The sequence below is a fragment of the Erinaceus europaeus genome, chromosome 2 (assembly GCF_950295315.1).
Source record: "Erinaceus europaeus chromosome 2, mEriEur2.1, whole genome shotgun sequence".
Lineage (NCBI taxonomy): Eukaryota > Metazoa > Chordata > Mammalia > Eulipotyphla > Erinaceidae > Erinaceus > Erinaceus europaeus.
In genome coordinates this window covers 4,013,225-4,040,918 of record NC_080163.1, presented here as the reverse complement: position 1 = coordinate 4,040,918, position 27,694 = coordinate 4,013,225, and the positions used below count along the sequence as shown (strand labels likewise).

The following is a 27,694-nucleotide window of genomic DNA, read 5'->3' as shown; positions in this document are numbered from 1 at the left end:
TTATTTTAACCCGTTCTGGTTTATGGTGGTGCAATCTGAACCTGGGACTTGGGAGCGTCAGCTTGAGAGTCTCTTTACATAACCATTATGCTATCTACCCTCCGCCCTCTTTTTTAAATTATCATTATATTTATTTACTGGATAGAGACAGCGAGCGAGACACCCGCAGTCTTACTTGACTCGTGAAGCTGCCCGTGGGCAGCCGGGGCTTGAACCCGGGGCCTGAGGCTCTGTCATGTGCGCCACCGCCTGGCCCCCTCTTTTTTCTGCCGAGCTCTGGCTGATGGCTCTGTGCAGGGGGATTGAACCTCGGGCCTTGGAAATCTCAGGTAGGAGTCTTCTTGTTACCACCAGTACGCCATCTCCCCCACCCTCGCTTGATGTCTCTGTGTGAAACTTCGGTCTACTTACTGGGAGGGGTGGGAAGTCGGGAAAAACAAAACAAACAAGCGTGGGGAAGAAGCAAAGCAAAGCAAACACAAATGGGCAAGGGCTGGGGAGACAGCATAATGGTTCCGCAAAAAGAGACTGGTGCCTGAGGTTGCAAGGTCCCAGGTTCAGTCCCCAGCGCGGCCACAAGCCAGACCGCGCAGTGCCCTGGCGACAAATGGCTAAACCGGGACGAGGCCTTGCAGAGCAGCGCAACCCAGGGCCTTCTGGCTGAAGGGCCGTTTCCTCTAGGAAGGCCGGCAACACCGGCGGCGTCACATTCCTGCCAAGCGAGAATTCTCTGGATGATGTCTCTCCCCAGAGACAGAGCCTGAAGAGGGCTCGCTGGCTCTGACCCCCTGCGCTGGACAAAAAAGCTAATGAATGAAACATCGCCTTGCCGTGGGGAAACCAAGTCTTAATTCCACCCCACCCTGGCCACACACACACCTGGCCCGAACTGGTAGAAAAAGATGATTTATATACATTGTCCCAGAGAGGAGGACTCTGTGCAAAGCGGGCAGGTGGGCCCTGGAGCCGATGTGGCCTCCGTCCTCAGGAGAGAGAGAGAGGGAACCGGCGAGGCCTAACCCCAGCCGACGTCCTCGCAGGCCCGGCCCTGTGTCCTCTGCCGGGTGACTCCTCAGGGCTTCCGTGCCCTCCGTAAAATGGGACGAGAGACTCCTCCGTCCCGCTGGGTGGCTGGAGTTTCCCGGACGGAGCAGAGGGTAGCACCAAGCTCAAAGCCGGGCACAGACCTGGTGCCCCAAACCGCCATTTACGTGAGGGCTCCGTTCACGGTGAGGGTCTCGGCCCTAGGAGGATCTTTGGGGAAGGACAGAAATGTTTCATTACTTTTTAGAATGACTTACATTATTAATGCAGGCTAGGAAGATAGCTTAGTGGTTCTGGAAAAAAAAAAAAAAAAAAAAAAAGCCTTTCATGACCAAGGCACCAAAGGTCCCAGGATGTTTGACCTCCCACACCACCATAAGTTAAAAGCTGCGCAGTGTTCTGGTAAAGAAACAGAGGAAGAGAAAGGAGGAAGGAAATTATATATGTATAGTACCGTGGTCGAGAGGAGAGATGGGTGTGGGAGACAGCAGAGTGGTCATGCAAACAGACTCTCAAGCCTGAGGCTCCCGGGTCCCACATTCAGTCCCTGTACTTCCATCAGCCAGAGCTGAGCAGTGCACAGGTGTGTGTGTGTGGGGGGGGGGGGGTGCGAGGGTCAAGCACACCAGTCACGAGGCACAAGGATCTGGGCTCAAGTCCCCCACTCCACCGGCAGGCAGCGGCGAAGCAGGTCGGCAGGTGTCTTACTTTTTCTCTCCCCCTCTGACTTCCTCTCCTCTCTCATTTTCTCTCTGTTCGAGCCAATAAAAAGTTTAGGGAGAAAAAAAAAAAAAAAAAGGGCCTTCAGAAGCAGTGCATGTGTAGTGCCATCAGTAACCCTGGAGGCAGAGAGAGACGCAGGACTAATAAACGGTGGTGCTGCCGGCTGAGTGCATGTTACAGTGCGCAAGGAGCCAGGGTCAAGCCTGGATTCAAACCCCCGGTCTCCACTTGCAGGGGGAAAGCTTTGCAAGTGGTGAAGCACGATTAGAGATGTCTCTCCCTTTCCTTCTCTGTCTTCCCCTTCCCTCACTCTGTGTCTATCAAATAAATAAAGCATTTTAAAAGTTTTAATACAAAAGAAAGAAACCAAATCCATTAATGAGAATAAGAAAATCAGCGGTGGAAGGATCCCGGTTCGAGCCCCCGGCTCCCCACCTGCAGGGGAGTCGCTTCCCAGGCGGTGAAGCAGGTCTGCAGGTGTCTGTCTTTCTCTCCCCCTCTGTCTCCCCTCTTCATTTCTCTCTGTCCTATCCAACAAAAATAATAACTACAACAATAAAAACAACAAGGGCAACATAAGGAAATAAAATTTTAAAAATACACACACAAAAAATCATATCATCACTTTGGCACGTGTGACATCAAGAGATTGAATCTGGACCTCATACAAGAGGGTCCGATAATTTTATCCACTGTACCACCTCCAAGGCTGCTGTAATTCATTTATTTTTACCAGAGGACTGCTCAATTCTGTCTTGCGGTGGTTCTGCTATTGAACCTGGAACCCGAGTCATGAAAACGTGTGTTTTTTTTTTTTTTTTTTGCATAACCATTATACCATCTCAGTCCACTTATTAATTTAACCCTTCTCCAAACATCTTATTTATTTATTCCCTTTTGTTGCCCTTGTTGTTTTATTGTTGTAGTTTTTATTGATGTCGTTATTGTTGGATAAGACAGAGAAGTGGAGAGAGAAGGGGAAGACAGAGAGGGGGAGAGAAAGACAGACACCTGCAGACCTGCTTCACCGCCTGTGAAGTGACTCCCCTGCAGGTGGGGAGCCGGGGGCTCGAACCTGGATCCTTACATGATTCTTGTAATTTACACCACGTGCACTTAACCCACTGCGCTACCACCCGACTTCCTTAATTTTTTAAAATATTTTTTGTTCACTTTTGTTGCCTTGTTTTATTGTTGTCGTTATTGATGTCGTCGTTGTTGGATAGGACAGAGAGAAATGGCGCCTGACTCCCTGTTTTATTTCAGTGAGAGAAATACACAGAGAAAAATACAGTGTGAGAGAGACCAGAGCCCTGCTCAGCTCTGGCTGATGGTGGTGCTGGGAACTGAACCAGAGACCTCAGAGCCTCAGGCAGGAGAGTCTGTTGCAGAACCATTATGCTGTCTCCCCAGCCCTCTGCTAATTTTTTAATATTTATTTTATTTATTTATTCCCTTTTGTTGCCCTTGTTGTTTTATTGTTGTAGTTATTATTGTTGTTGTCGTTGTTGGACAGGACAGAGAGAAATGGAGAGAGGAGGGGAAGACAGAGAGGGGGAGAGAAAGACAGACACCTGCAGACCTGCTTCACCATTTGTGAAGCGACTCCCCTGCAGGTGGGGAGCCGGGGCTCGAACCCGGATCCTTATGCGGGTCCTTGTGCTTTGCGCCACCTGCGCTTAGCCTGCTGCGCTACAGCCCGACTCCCGCTAATTTATTTTTATAAATTTTTTTTAAGATTTTCTTTGATAGGACAAAGAAACTGAAGGGGGGCAGGTAGTGCAACACCTGATTAAGTGCATATATTACGGTGTGCAAGGACCCGGGTTCAAGCCCCCCCCTCCACCTGAAGGAGGAAAGCTTCAAGAATGGTAAAGCAGTGCTGTAGGTACCTATCTCTCTCTCTCCCTCTCTCTGTATTATTATTATCATCACTAAATCTTTACTTATTTATTGGATAGAGACAGAACTTGAGAGGGAGAGAGATAGACACCTGCAGCCCTGCTTCACCCACAAAGATTTCCCCTTGCAAGTGGAGACCGGGGGCTCAATCCTGGGTCCTTGGACATTGTCACGTGCGCTCAACCAGGTCCGCCAGCAGTCGGCCCCTCTTCACCCCCCCCCCCGCCTCTCAATCTCTGACTATCTAGCCAATAAATAAAGATAATGAATTTTTTTAATAATAAAAGAAATTGAGAGGGATAGGAAAGAGAGAGAGGAGCATGGACAACATGGCCTCACCACTTGTAAAGCTTCTCCCCGTGGGGGGACCAGGCGTTTAGACCCGGGTCCTCGTGCTCTGTCACAGGAGCACGTCACCTGCTGCCTGGCCCTGCTGACTGACTTTTTCTTTTAACTTTTTCATTATCTTTACTTATTAGTTAGCTAGAGACAGCCAGAAGTCGAGAGGAAAGGGGGTGATAGGGAAGGAGAGGGACAGAGAGACCCCTGCAGCCCTGCTTCACCACTCGCAAAGCTTTCCCCCTGCAGGCGGGGGCCAGGGGCTCAAACCTGGGACCTTGCGCACTGTGATCTGTGCGCTCAACCAGGTGAGCCACCACCCGGCCCCCCGCTAATGGACTTTTCAAGGTGATGGGTTTGTGGTGACTGGGGACATAGCTTGGCTGGTGGAGCACTAGACTTTCGTGCCTGAGATTCATGCCTAGACCCCAAGTACCTCATGGTTGAGATTCCAGTGCTTTATCCACTGCGCCACCTCCCGGATCACCCCTAGGATCTCATGCACTAGTGTCTCTCTCTCTCTCCCTCTCTCTCTCTCACCTGCTTCCTGTGAAACTCCCTCTCTTAGGTGATAAGTAAAATCTTCAAAAACTATTGTTTTGGGCTCAGGACATAGCACAAAGCTCACGCAAAAGACTGCTTCACGGGCGGTGAAGCAGGTCTGCAGCTGTCTGTCTTTCTCTCCCCCTCTCTGTCTTCCCCTCCTCTCTCCATTTCTCTCTGTCCTATCCAACAATGACAACAACAATAATAACCACAACAATAAAACAACAAGGGCAACAAAAGGGAATAAATAAATATTTTTTAAAAATGAAAGGGAGTAGAGCTGTAGCACAGCGGGTTAAGCGCAGGTGGCACAAAGCACAAGGACCGGCATAAGGATCCCAGTTCGAGCCCCTGGTTCCCCCCCTGCAGGGGAGTCGCTGCACAGGCGGTGAAGCAGGTCTTTCTCTCCCCCTCTGTCTTCCCCTCCTCTCTCCATTTCTCTCTGTCCTATCCAACAACAACGACATCAAGAACAACAACAACAATAAAGAACAAGGGCAACAAAAGGGAAAATAATTTTTTTAATAAAAAAAAGAAAAGAAAAATGGCCCCCAGGAGCAGTGTACTTGTAGTGCAGGTACTGAGCCCCAGCAATAGCCCTGGAGGCAAAGCAAAAACTCATGCCTGAGGCTCCTAGGCCGCAGGTTCGATGCCCAGCACACCACAAGCCAGAGCTGAGCAGGGCTCTGACAACATAAATAAAATTGTTTTGCAGCCAGGAGGTGGCGCAATGGATAAAGTTTCAGCCCTTAAACCTGAGGTTCTGGTTCTGATTCTTGGTAATGCTTTGTTTTCTCTCTCCTCCCCCCCCCAATAGACAGATGGATTTTTTGAATTATTATATTAAATAATTAATTTGGATAGAGACAAATCGAGTGGGAAAGGGGAGAGAGACGCCTGCAGCCCTGCTTCAACACTCGCAAAGCTTTCCCCCTGCAGGTGGGGACCAGGGGCTCGAACCAGCATCCTTGTGCACTGTAACGTGTGAGCTCAACCAGGTGCACCACCACCTAGCCCTGATTTTTTATGGTAGTTATATGTAGACTTCTGAAACACACACACACACACACACACACACACACACACACACACACACGTCAGATCACCACCCCCCAAAAAGAAGCAGCCTGGGCGATTCACAATCACCAGCACTTGGATTCAAAAGCATGAGGCCCCAAGTCTGATCCTGGGCACTGCATGTACCAGAGTGGTGCTCTGTTTCTCTTACATCAAAAAATAAGTATTTTGGGAGTCGGGCGGTAGCGCATCAGATTAAGTGCACATGGCGCAAAGTGCAAGGACTGGGGAAAGGATCCCCATTTGAGCCCCCGGCTCCCCACCTGCAGGGGAGTCACTTCACAATCAGCGAAGCAGGTCTGCAGGTGTCTGTCTTTCTCTCCCCCTCTCTGTCTTCCCCTCCTGTCTCCATTTCTCTCTGTCCTGTCCAACAAAGATGACATCAATAACAACAACAATAATAACTACAACAACAACAAAAAGAGCAACAAAAGGGAAAATAAATTTTAAAAAATAGTATTTTGTGGTCTGGGAGGTGGTGCAGTGGATAAAGCACTGGACTCTCAACCATGAGGTCCTGAATTCAGTCCCCAGCAGCACATGGACCAGAGTTTGGTTCTTTCTCTCTCCTATCTTTCTCACTAATAAATGAATAAAATCTTCAAAAAATGTAAGTATTTGGGGCTAGGCCAGCATGAGATCCTGAGTGCAATTCCCAGCAGCACATGGACCAGAGTGATGTCTGGTTGCTTCTCTCTCCTATCTTTTTTTCTCTCTTTTTTTTTTTTTTTTTGCCAGAGCCCTGCTCAGCTCTGACTTGTGGTGGTGCAGGGAATTGAACCTGGGGCCTTGAAACCTCAGGCAGGAGAGTCTCTTTGCATAACCATTGTGCTATCTACCCCTGCCCTCTCTCCTCCTTTCTCATAAATTAATAAATAAATAGGTGAATCAATAATAAAATCTTGCGTAGGGAAGACAGCATAATGGTTATGCAAAGAGACTCTCCTGCCTGAGGTTCCAAGGTCTCAGGTTCAATACCCCGCACTACCATAAACCAGAGCTGAGCAGTGCTCTGGTGAAAATAAATAACTAAACAGTAAAATCTTGAGAGAGAGAGAGAGAGAGAGAGAGAGAAAGAGGCAGTGAGAGAGCTCCCAGCACCCAAGCTTCCTCCTTACTTTTTGCCACTAGGGTCATGACTGGCTCCAGTGCCTACACCATCACTCCACTGCTGCTTTTCCATAGAGAGGGAGAAATAGGAAACGAGAGGAGGGGAAAGTAAGAGAGACACCTGCAGCACTGCTTCACTGCTGTGAAGCTTCCCCATCACAGCGGGGGACCCGGGGCTTGAACCTAGTTCCTCGTGCACAGTAGTGTGCGTGCTCAGCCAGATGCCCTGCCACCCAGCCCTATGAGCTGCCTGCAATGTCAGGCTCAAGCCTGGGTTGCATACATGGTGAAGCAGCTATTTCATCATCCCAAAAACTATATTCAAAGAGTTATTTTGGTTAATAATTAAGATTTCTTGGGCAGGGATAGCTAGTATAATGGTCATGCAAAGGGACTCTCCTGCCTGTGGCTCCGAAGTCCCCGGTCCCATCCCTGTACCAGAATCCAGGGCTGAGCAGTGCTCTGGTAAAGAAAAAAAAAAAAAAGTATTTTCACTAGAGCATTGCCCAGCCCTGGCTTCTGGTGGTACAGGGGTTAAACCTGGGGACTCCGAGATGAAGACAAAAGTCCCTTGTGTAAACCAATGTGCTCTTTTCCCTACCTTTAGATTTTTATTTTGTTTTATATTTTAGTACTTTTATTAGCGATTCACAAACTCATAAGGTAATAGTGGTATAATTCCACACCATTTCCACCACCAGAGTTCTGTGTCTCTGCCTTATTTTGTTTAATTTATTTGCACCTTGAGAGAACTCTGCGGCTGACTTGTGGTAGAGCCGGGGACTGAACGTGAGACCTTGGAGCTACAGGCCTGAAAGTCTTTTCTTTAAAAAAATATTTATTTATTTATTCCCTTTTGTTGTTTTTTATTGTTGTTGTTATTGATGTCATCGTTGTTGGATAGGACAGAGAAATGGAGAGAGGAGGGGAAGACAGAGAGGGGGAAAGACAGACACCTGCAGACCTGCTTCACCGCCTGTGAAGTGACTCCCCTGCAGGTGGGGAGCCGGGGGCTCGAACCGGGATCCTTACGTGCCACTTGTGCTTAACCTGCTGCGCTACCACCCGACTCCCCTTTTTTTTTTTTTAACCAGAGCACTGTTCAGCTCTAGCTTATGGTGCTGCGGGGGATTGAACCTGGGACTTCGGAGCCTCAGGCATGAGACTTGTTTGCATATATACCATTATACTGTCTCCCCTCCATCCTGCCACCATGGTTATTGTGGGATAGAGACAGAGAGAAATTGAGAGAGGGGGATACAGGGATAGAGATACAGGCAGAGACAGAGGCCTGCAGCCCGACGTCATCACTCATGAAGCTTCCCCTACGAGTGGGGACCAGGGGCTTGAACCCTGCTCCTTATACACTGGAATGTGTGTGCTTAACCAGGGCCACCACCACCGGGCCAGCCTTACCTTCGTTATTCTTTTTTGCTTCCAGTAGCTAGGGCTCAGTGCCAGCCTTATGAATCCTCTGCTCCTGGTGGCCACTTTTCCCTTTTCTCTCCCCCCAGCCCCCCGTCATTTCATTGGATAGGACAGAAAGAAGGGAGAGAGAGAGAGAGAGAGAGAGAAAGACACATGTAACACTGCTTCACCGCTTGTCAACCTTCCCCACTGCAGGTGGGGAGTGGGGGCTCGAACCTGGTTCTTCGTTATTTTTCAATATGGAACCCTTCATGAATTTGCCTGTCATCCTTGCGCAGGGACCATGCTTCTCTATATCCGTCCAACTTTCGGATATGGGGCTGCCAAAGCCAGCACACACTTGGCTCTTCGTGCGGGTCCTTGCACTTAGTACTCCGTGCGCTTAACAAGGTGCACCACCACCCGGCTCTCTTCCCCCATCTTTAAATGAGGTGTGACAGAAAGACATTGAGAGGGGAAGGGAAGATAGAGAGGGAAAGAGAAAGAGACGCCTGTAGCCCGGCCTCACTGCTCCTGACGCAGGTGGGGAGAGGGGCCTCAGATCTGAGTCTTCACACAGGATGACGTGTGCGCTCAACTGGTGCTCTGTCCTCCTGCCTTCCTCCCCCTGAGATTAGTTCCCTTTGATGAAAGAGAGAGGGAGAGCAGAACACTGCCCCACTCCAGAATATGGCGCGAAGGGGCTTAAACCTGGGTCCTCCAGGCCTTAAGCACTGAGTCTGGTGAATAGCCACTGGACATCTTCCGAACCCCAGACTTCTATGTCCTTGAAACTGAAGTCACACATAGAAAATGCTTATCAGGGTGTCCGGGTGGTAGCACAGCGGGTTAAGCTCACGTGGCGCCAAGTGCAGGCACCAGGGTAAGGAATCTGGTTCGAGCCCCCAGTATCATACCTGCAGGGGGGTCGCTTCACAGGCGGTGCAGCAGGTCTGCAGGTGTCTGTCTTTCTCTCCCCCTCTCTGTCTTCCCCTCCTCTCTCCATGTCTCTCTGTGCTATCCAACAATGACAGCCAATGGCAACAATGACAATAACAACAACAGGAAGGGCAACAAAGGGAGGAAAATGGCCACTAGGAGCAGTGGATTCATAGTGCAGGCACCGAGCCCCGGCAGTCACCCTGGAGGCAAAAAAAAAAAAAAAAAACAGTCTATCAGGACAGAGGAGACAACATAAAGGTCATAGGACTGTCACACCTATAACCAAAGCGCCAGGTTCAAACCCCAGCACCACTATAAACCAGAGCTAAGCAATGCTCTGCTATGTTTGGCTATCTATATTTCCTCATTAAAATATTTTTTAAAGTGGGGGGTAGATAGCATTATGGTTCTGCAAAGAGACTTTCATACCTGAGACTCCAAGGTCTCAGGTTCAATCCTCTGCACCACCATATGACAGAGCTGAGCAGTGCTCTGGTGTAAAAAAAAAAAAAGAGAGAGAGAGAGAGGTAGAGACGCAGTGGGTTAAGCGCACTGGCGTGAATCACAAGGCTCGAGGATCCTGGTTCGAGCCCCCGGCTCCCCACCTGCAGGGGAGTCGCTTCACAGGCGGTGAAGCAGGTCTGCAGGTGTCTGTCTTTCTCTCCCCCTCTCTGTCTTCCCCTCCTCTCTCCATTTCTCTCTGTCCTATCCAACAACGACAACATCAATAACAACAGCAATAATAACTACAACAACAATAAAAACAAGGGCAACAAAAAGGAAAACAAGTAAATAAACAGATATTTAAAAAAACAACGCCCCACCACCCAGAAGTTGATTTCTCTGTTTCTCCATAACTGGCACCCTTATCTTCCAAGCACAGAATGCCTCTGAGCCGCAGCAAAGGTGCCGGCTTGTCTCCGGGCCCTCCCCCTCCTGGCTGACTTGTGGAGAAAGACCAGCAAGCAAGCCAGAGCCGACCTGGCCCGCACACCCCACCACAGGCAGGCGGCCTGCGATACAGTGGGTATTGGGGGAGGTGGGGGCACGTCAGAGGTGTGTCCTCCAAAATGGCCTGGAGGGGGCGCTGAGCCCCGAGGTGGGCTGTGCAGGTGGGACAGGGGGTCTGCACGGCTGCTGTCACTGCAGCTTCACCATCCTGGGCCAGCTTCTTGAGAGAGAGAGAGAGAGAGAGAGAGAGAGGGACAGTGGGGGGGAGGGACAGAGAGGGAGGGAGAGAGGGATAGTGAGAGAGGGAGGAGAGGGAACGGGGGAGGGAGAGAGCAGGGAGGGGAGGGGAGATGGGGAGAGAAACCACAGCACCAAAGCTTCCCCAGTGCCAAGTACCCCCATGTGGTGTGGGGATTGAACCTGAGACTCTGGAGCCTCAGGCATAAGAGTCTCTGCAGAACCATCATCCTGCCTACTCCTGCCCTCAGGTGAACTATCTCACTGGCTCTTGGAATTTCAATTTTTCCCAGCTTTATGTTGTTGTTGCTGTTGTTATTATTATTATTATTATTATTTGCCTCCAGGGTTATTGCTGAGGCTTGGAGCCTGCACCATGAATCCACTGCTCCTGGAGACCATTTTTCCCCCTTTTGTTGCCCTTGTTGTTGTAGCCTTGTTGTGGTTATTGTTGTTGTTGAGGTCACTTGTTGTTGGATAGGACAAGAGAGAAATGGAGAGAGGAGGGGAAGACAAGGGAAAAGAAAGACAGACACCTGCAGACCTGCTTCACCGCCTGTGAAGCGACTCCCCTGCAGGTGGGGAGCTGGGGGTTTGAGCCGGGATCCTTATGCCGGTCCTTGGGCTTCATGTCAGGTGCACTTAACATGCTGCGCTACCGCCCGACCCCCTCATTGTTATTATTATCATTGGCTTTTTATTTATTTAAGACCTATTTACTCACTAATGAAAGCGAGAGAGAAAGAGAGAGACCACTGCCACATCCAGTCCCGTGACTGAATAACAGACCTTGCACTTGGCTCGCCTAATGCTTGACCCGATGCCTCTTGGACACGCTATTGTCTGTTATTGGCAAAGACTATAGGCGGGGCGACAGCACAGTTCTGCAAAGAGACCCTCACATCTAAGGCAATAAAGTCCCAGGTTCAATCCCCCTCACCACCAGATGCCAGAGCTGAGCATAAAAGAAAGGGATACAGCTTCAAGTGAGGAAGGTGGAGAGCAAGCGGGTCTAATTATACCAACATGGTGGGGGTGAGGGGGAGAGCAAGGTACACAGGGAGAAAGCAGGAAGACAACTTACTCCATATTGTACAGGAGGGGCCCAGCGGTGGCGCAGCGGGTTAAGCACACATGGCACAAAGCGCAAGGACGGCGTAAGGATCCCGGTTCGAGTCCCTGGCTCCCCACCTGCAGGGGGGTCTTCTCACAGCGGTGAAGCAGGTCTGCAGGTGTCTATCTTTCCCCCTCTCTATCTTTCCCTCCTCTCTCGATTTCTCTCCATCCTATCCAATAACAACAACAGCTATAACAACAGTAACAACCACAATAAGGGCAACAAAATGGGAAAAATACCCTCCAGGAGCAGTGGATCTCTAGTGCAGGCGCGGAGCCCCAGCGATGACCCTGGAGGCAAAAACAAACAAATAAATTTTACAGGAAAACAAAAGTGTGGGATGGGGGGAAAACACAGTGGCTCTGTGAGCAGACTTTCATAGCTGAGGTTGCCGGGTCCCAGGTTCAATCCCTTGTACCTCCAAAAGCTAGAACTGAGCAGCGACTTAAGTCTGTCTCTCTCTCTCTCTCTCTCCCCTCTTTCATGAGGAATAAAACACATAACATGTTCTTAATGTCATTTGTCTTCTGCACTATTCCTGTAAGATCACAATTAAACTGTGGGCTCCAGAAGGTGGCATCGTGATTCTGCAGAAAGACTCTCATGCTTGAGGCACCAAAGGTCTCAGGTTCAATCCCCTGTACCACCATAAACCAGTGCTGAGCAGTGCTCTGACAAATAAGTAATTCATAAAGTTAAACTAGAAAATAAATTTAAAAAATACTTTTTAAATTTGGGGGTGGTGGTTGTTGACACCAGGGCTTTGAAGCTCTGGTCAACTTTTTCAGCTAGGAAGAGGGAGTGAGGGAAAGAGGCAATAAATAGTACCTCGCTTTCTTCCCTTTTCTTTTCTTTCTTTTTTTTTTTTTTTGCCACCTGGGTTATCACTGGGGCTCAGTGTCGTCACTATGAAGCCACCACTCCCAATGGCCATTTCTTCCTTTTTTCTTTTTTATTTATTTACAGGACAGAGAGAAATTGAGAGGGATAGAGAGATAGAGAGGGAGAGAGAGAGAGACAGAAAGACACACACCTGCAGGCCTGCTTTACATCTAGTGAAGCATCCCCCCTGCAGGTGGAGAGTGGAGGCTCGAACCCCGGTCCTTGCGCGTGGCAACCTGTGCATTTATCCCAGTGCGCCACCACCTGGTCCAAGTAAGTCACTTTCTCCAACTGGGTGGGGGGCTGGGCCCCAGCCTGAGTCACCGCCAGAGCAAAGCAGGTACAGCCCCCAGGTGAGCTGTGTCTGGGGCTCTCGTCCAGAAGAGCACAATTAACACCGCAGCTCACATCTGTAATATGATGGAGGAGTTTTGAGGGAAATAGTCAGAGGGCTGGGGAGACAGCAGACTGGTCCTGGAGAAGACATTCATGCCTGAGGCTTTGAGTTCCCAGGTTCAGTCCCCAGCTCCACCAAAAGCCAGATGTGAACAGTGCTCTAGTTAAAAACCAAATCTCCTTAGTTTCTGACAAGCAAAGTGGAGTAACAAGGGTGTGGACCAGGTGGGGTGCGGGTTCGAGCAGCTGTTGGTGGGTGGAAACTAGACGCGCCGTGCTTGGTGGCTGTGGTGTGGTTTGTAGAGACGTCGAGATTTGAGGCGGCATGTCTGGGAGCTGCACACGCCGCTGCAATGACGCTATTTCCATCTTGTGTTTGTCTCTGGGGTTATCACTGGGGCTCAGTGGTGACACTATGAATCCACTGCTCCTGGTGGCCATTTTTTCCATTTTATTGACTAGCACAGAGAGAAATTGAGAGGGGAAGGGTAGATAGAGAAGGAGAGGGAAAGACAGACACCTGCAGACCTGCTTCGCTGCTTGTGAAGTGACTCCCCTGCAGGTGGGGAGCCGGGGGGCTTGAACCTGGATCCTTGTGCCGGTCCCTGTGCTTTGTACTTTGTATGTGCACTTAACTCAGGGTGCCATGGCCTGGTCCCCCACCATTTCAATTTTTCCCCTTTTGTTGCCTTGTTGTTTATTGTCATTGTGGTTATTATTGTTGCTATTACTGTCGTTGGATAGGACAGAGAAATGGGGAGACGAGGGGAAGACAGAGAGGGGGAGAGAAAGAAAGAGAGGGGAAGGGTAGATAGAGAAGGAGAGGGAAAGACAGACACCTGCAGACCTGCTTCACCGCTTGTGAAGTGACTCCCCTGCAGGTGGGGAGCCGGAGGCTTGAACCGGGATCCTTATGCCGGTCCTTGCGCTTTACAGCATGTGAGCTCAACCCACTGCAATACCGCCTGGCCCCCGCTATTTCAGTTTTTAAGAAGTCTTGTTCAGAAAGCCAGGAGAGAGTTGAGTGGGTAGAGATGGAAGAGTTATGTGAACTTTGGGCTTAAAAACAAGAGGTCCCTGGGGCCGTGTGGTGGTTCACCCGTGTGGTGGTTCACCCGGTTAAATGTACACATTACCATGTGCAAAGATTCAGGTTCAAGTCCCCGGTCCCCACCTGCAGAGGGAAGCTTCATGAGTAGCGAAGCAGTGCTGCAGGTATCTCTTTCATATATGTATGTACTTTTTCATATATATATATATTTTTTTAACCAGAGCACTGCTCAGCTCTGGTTAATGCTGGTGCAGGGGATTGAACATGGGAGCTGCAGACAGGAGAGTCTCTTTGCAGAACCATGACAACACTATCTACCCCCACTTGGTATTTCTCCCCCTCTCTATCCGCTTTCCATCACAGTTTGTCTCTATCCAATAAATCAATCAATAAATAGTCAACATTAAAAAAGAAGGAGGAGGAAAAGGAGGAGGAGGAGGAGGAGGAGGGGAACAAGAGCTCCCTTGACCTGTAAGGTGTCACAGTAGATAAACTGTTTGACTCTCAAGCGTGAGGTCCTGAGTTTGATCCCCAGCATGGATGCTCTGGTTCTCCCAAATACATAAATAAATAAAAACATACATACATAAATCGGGTGGCCTGGGAGGTGGCACCATGGATGAACTGTTGACTCTCAAGCAGGAGGTCCCAAGTTCAATCCCTGGCAGCACATGTACCAGAGTGGTGTCTGGTTCTTTCTCCTTCTATCTTCTTCATGAATATATAAAATCTTTTTTTTTAAAGACACTGTACTTTAAAAAAAATTATTTGTTGGGAGTCGGGCTGTAGTGCAGCAGGTTAAGCGCAGGTGGCGCAAAGCACAAGGACCGGCATAAGGATCCTGGTTCCAACCCCGGCTCCCCACCTCCAGGGGAGTCGCTTCACAGGCGGTGAAGCAGGTCTGCAGGTGTCTGTCTTTCTCTCCCCCTCTCTGTCTTCCCCTCCTCTCTCCATTTCTCTCTGTCCTATCCAACAACGACAACAACAATAATAACCAACAATAAAACAACAAGGGCAACAAAAGGGAATAAATAAATAAAATAAAAATATAAAAAAAGTGTATGTGTCAGAATATAGTAGTCACATCACTTTATAAAAAAAGTTATTTGTTTATTCCCTTTTGTTGCCCTTGTTTTGTTGTAGTTATTATTGATGTTGTTGTTGTTGGATAAGACAGAGAGAAATGGAGAGAGGAGGGGAAGACAGAGAGGGGGAGAGAAAGACAGACACCTGCAGACCTGCCTCACCGCCTGTGAAGCGACTCCCCTGCAGGTGGGGAGCCGGGGCTCCAACCGGGATCCTTACGCCGGTCCTTGTGCTTTGCGCCACCTGCGCTTAACCCGCTGTGCTACTGCCCGACTCCCTGAATAAATAAAATCTTAAAAGAGAGATTGTGTGTATGTCTGCCAGAAGCTGTGGGATTGTTTAGGCTCGGAACCTTAGAGAAAGCCCTGGCAGTGTGGCCTGGGAGGTGGAGCAGAGGGCAGAGCACAGCATTCGCAAACAAGACGCCCAGTCCAGTCCCTGACATCACGTGTCCGAGGGGCGCTCTGGTCCTCTTTCTCTTCCCCTCTCCTCTCCTCTCGCATGAATAAACATGTAAATAAGTAGATCTAACTTACAAAAAAGAGAAAAAGGAAGAGAGAAGTGGGGGCAGGCAGTGGCACACTCAGTACAGGGCACAAGGACCCAGGTTCAAGCCGAGTCCCCACCTGCAGAGGGGGAGCTTCATGAGTGATAAAGCAGGGCTGCAGGGGTCTCTCTCCTGATGTCCCCCTTCCCTCTAGACTTCTGTCTCTATCAAATAAACAAACAAAATATTTAGCGAGAGGAAGGAAGGAAGGAAGCAAGCCTGTAATTACCTTGTGCAAGGCCCCTGGTCCCCACCTGTATGGGGGAAGCTTCACGAGTGGTGAAGCAGGGCTACAGATGTCTCTCTTTCCCTGTCTCCCTCTTCCCTCTCAGATTCTCTCGGTCACTATTTAAAAAATGAATGAATAAATAAACAAATAAACAAATTAATTAATTCAAAAGAAAGGGGCTGGGTGGTGGCGCAGCAGGTTAAGCGCACATGGCTTGAAATCCAAGGACCGGCATAAGGATCCCGGTTCGAGCCCTCGGCTCCCCACCTGCAGGGGAGTCGCCTCACAGGCGGTGAAGCAGGTCTGCAGGTGTCTGTCTTTCTCTCCCCCTCTCTGTCTTCCCGTCCTCTCTCCATTTCTCTCTGTCCTATCCAACAACGACGACAGCAATCAGAACAATAATAACAACAACGACGATAAACAACAAGGGCAACAAAAGGTAAAACAATAAAAATAAAAGTCTTTAAGAAAAGAAAGAGAGAGAGAGAAGCCAGCTCTCACCTGGCAGAGTGGTCGCTGCCCAGGCTCTGGGGTCGCCACAGCCCCCATCATTCCCTGTGCTCCCTCCTCCCTTTGGGCCCCCACAATGCACCCAGATGGCCAGGCCCTGGGTCCCTCCTCTGCGCCTGTCCGGCCGGCCCTCCCCTCCCTGATCACGGACCCCGACTGCCATGCCACCCCGGACCCTGCACGCCCAGCCTCCAGCCCCTTCTTGCCTTCCCCGAGGGGTCTCCCAGCACCCAGAACTGTCCCCCTGCGCCGCCCAGGCCTGCCCCCCTGCTTGACAAGGACTCACCCAGGTGAGTCCAGGCTACACCAGCTGCTCCCGGGGGCTGGAAACGGGGTGCACCTGTGGACCCCATGAGCTCAGCCACCTGGGCACTGCAGGGCCTTCCGGCCACCCTCCTCCCAGGGGTCCCAGTGGGCTCACCGGCTCCGCAGGGCGGGGAGTCGCCCGCCGCCGCAGGCACCAGGCGGCCGCCAGCAGCGCGGGCAACAGGGGCAGCAGCAGGAGGAGCAGCGGCGAGGCCGCGGGGGCGGGCGGCTCCATGGACCCCAAGGCGCCGGGGGTCCTCAGGGGCTGCAGGGTGGAGGAGTCTGGGGGAGAAGGGGCGAGCAGTGACCAGGGGAAGGGCAGCGAGGCCTCAGGGGCTGCAGGGTGGAGGAGTCTGGGGGGAGAAGGGGCGAGCAGTGACCCAGGGGAAGGGCAGCAAGGCCTCAGGGGCTGCAGGGTGGAGGAGTCTGGGGGAGAAGGGGCGAGCAGTGACCCAGGGAAGGGCAGCAAGGCCTCAGGGGCCAGCCAGCTCGCTCCTCTGTGCCTCAGTTTCCTCATGCACACAGTGGGTGCTGTCAGCGCTCCCGGGAAAGCGCCCAGACAGAGGTGCACAGGGCGACATGCTGGGTGTGAACCCTGGGCCTCCTGCCTGCCTGAGCCCACTGAGTCGGCCCTCAGGCTAAACTTCCCATTCTTTTATTTTAAAGACTTATTGAACTCTGTGGAGGGATTGTACCCGGGACCTGAGAGCCTCAGGCCTGAATGTCTGTGGCATAGGGGGCCGGGGAGGTGGCAGAGTGCATGAGAGTGCTGGGAGCATGAGGTCCTGAGTTTGACCCATGGTACCTACCCCATGTGCCTGGCTGAGGCTCTGTTGTTCTCTCTCTTTAATTTTGTTTTTTACCTTTATATATTTATTGGTTAGAGATAGCTAGAAATCCAGAGGGGAGAGAGAAGGGGTGATGAAGACAGAGAGACAGAGAGACACTGGCAACACTGTTTCACCACTCACAAAGCTTTGCCCCTGCAGGTGGGGACGCGGGGCTCAAACCTGGGTTCTTGCACATAGTAACATGTGCACTCAACCAGGTGCTCTACCACCGAGCCCACTGGTGTTCTCTCTCATAAATAAACAAATACATTTAAAAAATAAAAGGGGGTTGGGTGGGTTAAGAGCACGTGGCGCAAAGCGCAGGGACCGGTGTAAGGATCCCGGTTCGAGCCCCCGGCTCCCCACCTGCAGGGGAGTCGCTTCACAGGCGGTGAAGCAGGTCTGCAGGTGTCTGTCTTTCTCTAACCCCTCTCTGTCTTCCCGTCCTCTCTCCATTTCTCTCTGTCCTATCCAACAACGACAACAACGACGACACCATCAACAACAATAATGACTACAATAACAATAAAACAACAAGGGCAACAAAAGGGAAAATAAATAATTAAAAAATTAATAAAAAGTCTTTTTCCTTTTTGCATAACCACTATGCCATCTCCTCTGTTCATTATTTTAAAATATTTTTACTTTTTTTTTTCCTTTTGTTACCCTGTTTTTTTTATCGTTGTTGTGGTTATTATTATCATTGCTATTGATGTCATTGTTTTTGGATAGGACAGAGAGAAATGGAGAGAGGAGGGGAAGACAGAGAGGGGGAGAGAGAGACAGACACCTGTAGACCTGCTTCACCACTTGTGAAGCGACTCCCCTGCAGGTGGGGAGCCGGGGGCTCAAATCGGGATCTTTACACTGGTCCTTGCGCTTTGTGCCACCTGTGCTTAACCCGCTGCGCTACTGGCCGACTCCCTATTTTTACTTATTTTAATGAGAGAGATACAGAGAGAAAGATACAGAGAAAGACCAGAGCACTGCTCAGCTCTAGCTGATGATGGTGTTGGGGACTGATCCTGGGACCTCAAGGCCTCAGCCATGAAAATCTTTTGCAGAGCCATTATGCTGTCTCCCCATTCCTGCTCATTATTTTGTTTAAAAAGAATGGTTGGGGTAGATAGTATAATGATTATGCATGAGACTTACATGCCCACATGCCCAGAGAACCAGAAGTCCCAGGTTCAATCCCCCGCACCACTATAAGCCGGAGTGAGCTGTGCTCTGCGTCGGGGGGGGGTGGGGTGAGGGGGTTGTGGGGGGGGGGCAGGAACATAGTGTCTGGACCGTATCATTATCATGTGCAATTTCACTGCTACCAGGCCGACCTTTTCATCATCATTATTACATCATTTATTGCCACTAGGGTGATTGCTGGGGCTTAGTGTTGGCACTATGTAACTTTTTTTTATTATCTTATGTTTATGGGATAGAGACAGCCAGAAATGGAAAGGAATGGGGAGATAGAGGAGAGAGACAAGACACCAGAGAGACACCTGCAGCCCTGCTTCACCACTTGTGAAGCTTTCCCTCTGCAGGTGGGGACGGGGGCTTGAACCCGGGTCCTTGCGCGCTGTAACATGTGCGCCTGGCCCCGTGTTGGCAGTGTGAATCCACTGCTCCCAGAAGCCATCCCCCACTTTTTTTCCTTTCCTCTTCCTTTTCTCCCTTCCTTCCTTCAATTCTTTCTTTTTTTTTTTGCCTCTGATCCTGGATGCCACTTTTTCCATTTTTGTGGTCCTTGTTATTATTGTTCTTGCTGTTGTTGTCGGATAGGACAGAGAGAAATGGAGAGGGGAGGGGAAGACAGAGAGGGGGAGAGAAAGACAGACACCTGCAGACCTGCTTCACCGCCTGGGAAGTGACTCCCCTACAGGTAGGGACCTGGGGTTCGAACCGGGATCCTGACGCCGGTCCTTGCGCTTTGTGCCACGTGCGTTTAACCTGCTGCGCTACCGCCTGACTCCAGTAGTCATTATTGTTGTTGTTGTTATTGATGTCGTCGTTGTTGGATAGGACAGAGAGAAATGGAGAGAGGAGGGGAAGACAGAGAGGGGGAGAGAAAGACAGACACCTGCAGACCTGCTCCACCGCCTGTGAAGTGACTCCCCTGCAGGTGGGGAGCCGGGGGTTCGAACCGGGATCCTTTCACCCGTCCCTGTGCTTCATGCCATGTGTGCTTAACCCTCTGCGCTACCACTTGGCCCTCTCTTCTATTTGTATTAGGACATATAGAGAAATAGAGGGGGAAGGGAGGGAGCGAGGGAGGGAGGGAAAGAGAAAGACAGACACCTGCAGACCTGCTTCACTGCTCGTGAAGTGACGCCCCTGCAGGTGGGACTTATTTATTTTTATTTCATATAGATCCCCTGATGCCAGGGCTCCAACTGGGGCATTCACCTTACAGGGTGAACTGTTTTCCAGTCCTACTTCTTTATTTTAATTAATATATGTATATATTATTATTATTATCCAGAGCACCACTCAACTCTGCCTTACGGTGTTTGGGAGATTGAACGTGGGCCCTCAGGCATGAAAGTTTCTTTGTGTAACCATTATGCTGCCTCTACTAACTCTTTATAGAGAAGGGGCGGTAAAGACACCTCAGAGCCACTCCACCACGTAGGGAGCCCGCCCTCCAGTGCTGTGCAAGCTGCTGGGATCCAGGCAGGTCCAGCCTCCTGAAACCTTTGTTTGTTTGTTTGTTTGTTTTTTTCTTTTTTCCCAGAGCACTGCTCAGCTCTGGTTTATGGTGGGGCCAGGGATTGAATCTGGGACTCAGGAATCTCAAACATGGGAGTCTTTTTGCATAACCATTATGCTATCAAGCAGTGTGGGGGGTGGGAAGTGTGAGGGAAAGAGAACCAGAGCATCGCTCTGGCAGCTAGGACGCCAGGGCTGGAATTCTGGACCTCGCCTAGAATCTTATGCCGTGTCCACTGCGTCCCCTCCTGGCCTCCACTCGCACCTTATTTCAGAGTTGATTATCAGACAGTGTCTCGCTGGTGTTTTTTTTTTTTAATTTTTTAAATTATTATTTATTGGATAGAGACTCTCAGAAATCGAGAGGGAAGGGGGTGATAGAGAGGGAGAGAGACAGAGAGACACCTGCAGCCTTGCTTCACCACTCACAAAGCCTTCCCCCTGCAGGTGGGGACGGAGGGCTTGAACCTGGGTCCTCCTGCATTGTAACATGTGCTCTCAACCAGGTGCGCCACCACCCAGCCCCGGTGTTTTTTTTTTTTAATTTATACTTTTAAAAATATTTATTTATTCCCATTTGTTACCCTGGTTTATCGCTGTTGTGGTTGTTATTATTATTTTTATTGATGTTGTCGTTGTTGGATAGGGCAGAGAAATGGAGAGAGATGGGGAAGGCAGAGAGAGGGAGAGAAAGACAGACACCTGCAGACCTGCTTCACCGCCTGTGAAGCGACTCCCCTGCAGGTGGGGAGCCGGGGGCTCGAACCGGGATCCTTACGCCGGTCCTTGCGCTTTGTGCCACCTGCGCTTAACCCGCTGCGCTACCGCCCGACTCCCGTCTCTGTTTTTATAGAGATTTCGAGAAACAAGCAGCCCATCTCAGAGATGGGGCCCAGAAGGGGAGATGAGCTCGCCTAGCAGGCAGGCAGGCAGGCAGGGGCGGGGGGGGGGAGGGGATGCGGGAGCCCTTACCGGGCTGACACTGCACCTCCAGGCACTGGGAGAAATTCCTGCCGGTGATCCCGAGCCTCAGGGCATCCAGCTGCCGGGAGGTGTCCTGCAGGAGGTGGGAGATGTTGGTCTGGACGAAGCGAAGGCAGCTGGGGAGGGGCTGGGGGCAGGGGAGGGAGACGTCACCACCGGATCTGCCCCTCTGGTCTCAGGCCCAGCCCCCAGCCCCCTGCCCCGCCAGGGCTGGGTGTCCGCGAGCCGCCGGGCCCCTGCTCCCCTGACTGCGGTCTGCCGCCGCCCCCGGGGAGGGAGGGGGGGGCCGATCTCCAGAAAGGCTCGTGGCTCCTGACCTCTGACCCCTCCCCGGGGAGCTGACCTGGAAGGCACAGGAGGTGACAAAGGAGATCTCGGTGTCGACCTCCTCCAACAGCTTTTGCATCTCGGACCCGGCCACGGTCTGGAGCCGACCCATCCAGCGCTGGGCCAGGACCAGCCTCCAGAAGGCTCCGCAGATCTCGTCCTGGGGGCGGGGTTGGGGGGGCGACAATCTAGTCTGGGAGCTCTAGGTGGGGGCGTGACCATGGACTTGGGGGCGGAGTCTATATGGTGTAGGCGTGGTCTATATGTGGGGGGCGTGGCCTCCCAGGGCGGGGAGTTCTTGCTTTGGAGGCGTGGTCTCCTGAGAAGGGCGTGGTCTCGGTGTTAGGGGCGGGCCTCCGTGGCGGGGGCGGGGCCTCCATGGAGGGGGCTGGTCCTATATACTGGTAAGGGGCCTCTGGTTGGGGCGTGGCCTTCTGGGATGGGGACAGGTGGACACCCGGGTCCCAGGAGAGAAGGTGCCCCAGTAAAGTAGTCTGGCCCCAGAGTGTGACCCGCCTCCTGTCACTCCCACCCCAGGCCCCTCCCATCTGCGACTCACGTCCTGCAGGTTGGAGGGGACAGTGACCGGGTAATCTTGGAGCAGGTACTTGGTCTGCGGAAGGAAACAGTCAGATCTGGCTGCCAAAGGGAACAGCAGAGCTATGAAGATGGGCGTGTGACAGGGACAAGGGTACAGGAATCCAGAGAGAGAGAGAAGAGGGGAAGAGGAGGAGGACAGAGACTCAGAGAGGGGAGGAGGACAAGGGGACAGGGACCCAGAAAGAGGGGGGACAGAGACTCAACAAGAGAAAGGGGGACTGACTCAGATGAGAGGGGGAGACAGGTCCAGAGGACAGAGACCTGGGGGTGGCAGAGACTGAGAGGATAGAGAGAGAGAGTCTGAGAGAGAGAGGAGAGATAGGGGGCTGGGTGGTGGCGCACCTGGTTGAGCGCGCATGTTACGGTGCATAAGGACCCGGGTTTGAGCCCCTGGTCCCCACCTGCAGGGGGAAGCTTTGCAAGTGGTGAAGCTGTGCTGCCGGTGTCTCTCTGTCTCTCTCCCTCTCTATCACCCCCTCCCTCTCGATTTTGGCTGTCTCTAGCCAATAAATATAGTAAAAAGAGAGAGAGCAAAGGAGAGGACAGGGACTGAGAGACAGGCAGAGATGGGGGTGGAACAGAGGCCCATTAAGAGAGCTGACAGAATCCCAGAAAGAGGGAGAATCCCAGAGGAGGGAGGGCAGCCTCGGAGGTGGCCCAGTGGATAAAACTGATGGACTTAACCATGACGTTTTGAGTTCAATTCCCGGTATTGCATATGCCAGAGGATGCTCTGGTTCTCTCTCTCTCTCTCTCTCTCTCTCTCTCATATAAATCAATCGAGAGAGAGAATCACAGAGGGGTCAGACCCCCAGAAAGAGGGCTCTGGGACACGTGGGGCGCGCGAGTGGGGAACAGAGACCCGGCGACAGCCGCCCACAGACAGCTCACCAGCTTGAGGATTTTGTCGGAGAAGGTGGAGGAGACGGGGCTGTGCTTGAAGGAGCAGCCGGGGCTCCCTGGGAGGCCGGGGCTGAGCAGCGGCAGCAGCAGCAGCAGCAGCGACGTCTGCGGGCGGCGGGCGGGCGGGTGTGTGGGGGGGTGCTCACAGCTCCACTCCCAGCCCCACCTCCTCTGCTCTCTTCCCTCGGCCCAGCTGCCAGGCTGCAGGGATCCCGTCCTCCGCCCAGCACCTCGCTAGCTCCCCCGACTCTGCCCAGAGCCAGAGCGCTCCACTCCCGCTGCGCTCAGCCCAGGATTTGCTCAGCCCTGCTCTGCTCAGCCCTGCTCTGCCCTGCCCTGCCGGGGGCTCCTGCTCAGCCCTGCTCTGCTCTGCCCTGCCCTGCCGGGAGCTCCTCGCTCCTGCTTCCCCCGTCCCCCCCGTCACCTAACTAACCCCCCACCCTTTTCCATGCCGCCATCCTCTGTCCAGCTCCCCCACTCCTGTCTGCTTCTCTCTGTGGTTCATCATCCCCTCCCTGTGGGTCTATTTCTGTGGTCCCTTATCCCTCTCTCTCTCTTCCAGAGCCCTGCTCAGCTCTGGTTTATGGTAGTGTGAGGGATTGAACCTGGGACCTGGGAGCCTCAGGCATGAGAGGCTGTATGTATAACCATCAAGCTATCTCCCCAACCCTGTCCCCCTCTCTCTCTGGGTCTCTGTCCCCCTCTCTCTGGGTCTCTGTCCCCCTCTCTGGGTCTCTGTCCCCCTCTCTCTCTGGGTCTCTGTCCCCCTCTCTCTGGGTCTCTGTCCCCCTCTCTCTCTGGGTCTCTGTCCCCCTCTCTCTGGGTCTCTGTCCCTCTCTCTCTCTGGGTCTCTGTCCCTCTCTCTGGGTCTCTGTCCCCCTCTCTCTCTGGGTCTCTGTCCCTCTCTCTCTCTGGGTCTCTGTCCCCCTCTCTCTCTGGGTCTCTGTCCCCCTCTCTCTCTGGGTCTCTGTCCCTCTCTCTCTCTGGGTCTCTGTCCCCCTCTCTCTGGGTCTCTGTCCCCCTCTCTCTCTGGGTCTCTGTCCCCCTCTCTCTCTGGGTCTCTGTCCCTCTCTCTCTCTGGGTCTCTGTCCCCCTCTCTCTGGGTCTCTGTCCCCCTCTCTCTCTCTGGGTCTCTGTCCCCCTCTCTCTCTGGGTCTCTGTCCCCCTCTCTCTGGGTCTCTGTCCCCCTCTCTCTCTGGGTCTCTGTCCCCCTCTCTCTGGGTCTCTGTCCCCCTCTCTCTCTGGGTCTCTGTCCCCCTCTCTCTCTGGGTCTCTGTCCCCCTCTCTCTCTGGGTCTCTGTCCCCTCTCTCTCTGGGTCTCTGTCCCCCTCTCTCTCTGGGTCTCTGTCCCCCTCTCTCTCTGGGTCTCTGTCCCCCTCTCTCTCTGGGTCTCTGTCCCCCCCTCTCTCTGGGTCTCTGTCCCCCTCTCTCTCTCTGGGTCTCTGTCCCCCCTCTCTCTGGGTCTCTGTCCCCCTCTCTCTGGGTCTCTGTCCCCCTCTCTCTCTGGTTCTCTGTCCCCCTCTCTCTGGGTCTCTGTCCCCCTCTCCCCCTGGGTCTCTGTCCCCCTCTCCCCCTGGGTCTCTGTCCCCCTCTCTCCCTGGGTCTCTGTCCCCCTCTCTCTCTGGGTCTCTATCCCTCTCTCTCTGGGTCTCTGTCCCCCTCTCTCTCTGGGTCTCTGTCCCCCTCTCTCTCTGGGTCTCTGTCCCCCTCTCTGTGTTTCTGTCCCCCTTTCTCTGGGTCTCTGTCCCCCTCTCTCTGGGTCTCTGTCCCCCTCTCTCTGGGTCTCTGTCCCCCCCTCTCTCTGGTTCTCTGTCCCCCTCTCTGGGTCTCTGTCCCCCTCTCTCTCTGGTTCTCTGTCCCCCTCTCTCTGGGTCTCTGTCCCCCCCTCCCTCTGGGTCTCTGTCCCCCTCTCTCCCTGGGTCTCTGTCCCCCTCTCTCTCTGGGTCTCTATCCCTCTCTCTCTGGGTCTCTGTCCCCCTCTCTCTCTGGGTCTCTGTCCCCCTCTCTGGGTCTCAGTTCCTACTCTGTCCATCACCCTTCTATGCCTTTCCCTCCCCACCCACCTCTTCCCATCGTCACCCATCACCTTCTCCGTCACTCCCGGCACCCCTGTCAGCTCCCACCTGGGCACCCACCCTGCCTTCCCGGCACCCAGCTCCCAGCACCCAGCGCCCCGGATACGCACAGGGCTCCAGGCTGGCGCCAGCACTGTCATCTCTGCCGGGGGCCCCTCATGCCTGTGGCCGGATCTTGGAGGGGACAGAAGAGCGAGTCTCGGACCCCCGCACCCCAGCCGCCCTCCCCTCCCCGCCCCCGGCCCCTTGATGTGGCTGGGTTTCCGCCCCCCGGCCCCCCCCCCCGGGCTTCCTGCGCGAGCCCCAGTTACAGTGAAGGCTCCCCATCTCCCTTCCAAGAACCCCGACGTCCGGTCCCCGGAACCCTGCCCAGGTCGGGGACCCCGCGCCCTGCCGGGGAGCACCCCCCGGGCCCGGCCGCCCGCCGTCCCGCACGCACCAGCCGAGCCCCCGCTGGGTGTGGAGGGAGCAGCGGGTGACAGCGGCAGATCGAAAGTGAAAGGAAATTTGGGGGGAGGTGGGAGCACCCGCGTGCCGGGTGTGCGGGGCGGGCGCCCCCTGGCGGTGACAGGTGGCGGGGCGCGAGCCCGGGAGGGAGCGCTGGGGACTGGGGGCTCGAACCCGGCGGAGGTGGGGGGGCCTGTGGCCAGAACCCAAGCAACAGGGCCGGAGCAGCTCGCCCTGGAGCCCCCTTCCTGCTGCACCGCAGCCAGCCTGGCTGTGAGATACAGGGGCGCCCTGCGGATGGGTCCTGGAACCGCCACCCCTGCTGCCCCCGCCATCACTTCTGCGCCTGCCTCCTGCCTCCTCCAGCCCCCCAGTTTGTTCCCTGGATCTGGCCTTGTCTCCTGTCTGCCCCCTTCCCTCTTCTTTCCCCCCCTCTCTAGTCCAGCCATTCCTGTGTCCTTCCTGCCCCCAGGGCCTGTCACCACAAGCTGTCCCTCCCAAGCCACCCAGGTCACGGCGCCCCTCCCAGCAACCCCTCAGCCCTGCTGTCTCTGCGCTGGGACACACCATTCAGCCAACTTACCTTCTCCCTTATCTCCTGCTCCCTTTGGGTCGACAGCTCAGGGCCCACGGAGAACAAGTACCCGGCTGCGAGCAGGTCAGCCCGGGGAGATGAATAGACCCAAAGCCGCCTGGCCTCTGTCTGGCCGGTTGAACCTCCTCTAAGTCCCAGGAGTTTCCCCAGCAGGTGCTGGGAGTGTCTGTTATTCCTGGGAGGTTCCCCCCACCCTGACCACACCTGAGATTATGCTAATGGTGACGCCAAAGCCAAGGCTCTGGACTGTAGCCCAATTCACTGACCTCCAACCTCCAGGAAGGGAGGGGAGCTAGAAAATGAGTTTTCCTTCTCTCTCTTAAATTTTCTCTCTTTCTTTTTTTTAATTTTATTTATTTATTAATGCAAAACTTGGGAGGAGAGAGAAAGAGTCAGACATCACTCTGGTACATGTGCTGCCAGGAATTGAACTCAGGACTTCGTGCTTGAGAGTCCGATGCTTTATCCACTGCACCACCTCCTGGACCACTCTTTCTTCTTCTTCTTCTTCTTCCTCTTTTTAATATTTATTTTCCCTTTTGTTGCCCTTGTTTTATTGTTGTTGATGATGTTGTCGTTGTTGGATAGGACAGAGAGAAACGGAGAGAGGAGGGGAAGACAAAGAGGGGGAGAGAAAGACAGACACCTGCAGACCTGCTTGTGAAGCAACTCCCCTGCAGGTGGAGAACTGGGGGCTCGAACCAGGATCCTTATGCCGGTCCTTGTGCTTTGTGCCATGTGTGCTTAACCCGCTGCACTACCGCCCGATTCCCAGTCTCTCTCTTTCTTTCTCCTCTCTGTCTCTCTCTAAAAACTGGTAGATTATGAGAGAGATAACAGAGCACCGCTCAGCTCTGGCAGAAAGCAGTACCTGGGATTAAACCTGCAGCCTCGGGGGCCTCAGACATGCATGTCCTGTACTCGTCTTCCAGCCCCCCCTCCCTCCCTTTCTTCCTTCTATAGCACTGCTCAGTTTTGGTTTAAGGTATCGCTCAGAACTGAACCCGAGACTCCCAAGCCTCAGCTGTGAAAGTCGTTTGCAGGGCCAAGCCGCTGCCCACCTGCTAGAACACTCATTACCACGTTGGAGGACCAAGTCCCCCCCCCCTCTACAGGCGGGGGTGGGGTTCCTGAGAGGTGGAGCAGTGCTGCCGGTGTCCCCTCTCTCTGTCTCTCCATCTCTCTAAGAAAAGGCAGAAACAATGGGTCCCTTGAAACAGACCTACGAGCTTTTTCCAAAACAGAGACCCAAATCTTTAGCTGCAATATTATTTTTTTAATTCTTTTTTTAAACTTTATTTATGTATTTACTATTGGATAGAGACAGAGAGAAATTGAGGGGAAGGGAAGATAGAGATGGAGAGAGACAGAGAGATACCTGCAGCCCTGCTTCACCACTTGTGAAGCTTTTCCCCTGCAGGTGGGGACCAGGAGCTTGAACCAGGGTCCTTGTGCACTGTATTGTGTGCACTTAACCAGGTGCGCTACCGCCTGGCCCCCTCTGCAATATTCTTGTCTTTAGGTTCATGATTAGTCAACAACTTGTTCCACTTTATACCCTAACTCTTTTTCAGCCACCAGGCTCTAGATGCTACCACAATGCCAACCTGACTTCCCTGGGCAGACAACCCCACCAATGTGTCCTGGAACCCTGCTTCCCCAGAGCCCTTCCCCACTAGGGAAAGAGAGAGACAGGCTGGGAGTATGGACTGACCTGCCAACGCCCATGTCCAGCTGGGAAGCAATTACAGAAGCCAGACCTCCCACCTTCTGCACCCCACAATGACCCTGGGTCCATGCTCCCAGAGGGATAGAGAACAGG

At 52.9% G+C, this 27,694-nt stretch overlaps 1 protein-coding gene and 1 pseudogene across 8 annotated transcripts; both read right to left on the bottom strand.

The window, feature by feature from the left end:
- Positions 1-890: 890 nt before the first annotated feature.
- FLT3LG (fms related receptor tyrosine kinase 3 ligand) lies at positions 891-25,613 on the bottom strand. Of its 8 annotated transcripts, XR_009545241.1 has the most exons (10): positions 24,941-25,068; positions 22,744-22,860; positions 21,812-21,865; positions 21,269-21,412; positions 20,914-21,052; positions 16,518-16,684; positions 16,383-16,436; positions 12,429-13,131; positions 11,635-11,685; positions 891-1,254 (listed from the first exon to the last, which is right to left on the bottom strand). XR_009545241.1 is itself a non-coding variant. In XM_060174166.1 (9 exons), exons 2-8 carry the CDS (start codon positions 24,968-24,970, stop codon positions 16,398-16,400), a joined length of 690 nt encoding a protein of 229 aa, XP_060030149.1. In that variant the 5' UTR covers positions 24,971-25,004; positions 25,270-25,613; the 3' UTR covers positions 891-1,254; positions 16,383-16,397. The 8 variants fall into 8 exon arrangements, 5 of the variants coding, with proteins under 5 accessions (XP_060030149.1, XP_060030150.1, XP_060030166.1 ...); XR_009545243.1 differs by lacking the exon at positions 11,635-11,685; XR_009545240.1 differs by lacking the exon at positions 12,429-13,131.
- On the bottom strand, positions 8,403-8,501 carry LOC132537308 (U6 spliceosomal RNA; annotated as a pseudogene).
- Positions 25,614-27,694: the final 2,081 nt, after the last annotated feature.

Excerpts from the sequence above, each read along its gene's own strand:
- FLT3LG (XM_060174166.1), bottom strand. The coding sequence starts at position 24,970 with ATGACAGTGCTGGCGCCAGCCTGGAGCCCT. Across the intron at positions 22,861-24,940 it reads TGGCGCCAGCCTGGAGCCCT|ACGTCGCTGCTGCTGCTGCT; the intron begins GTGCGTATCCGG and ends CGCCGCCCGCAG. Across the intron at positions 21,413-21,811 it reads TCCCCTCCAACCTGCAGGAC|GACGAGATCTGCGGAGCCTT; the intron begins GTGAGTCGCAGA and ends CCCCGCCCCCAG.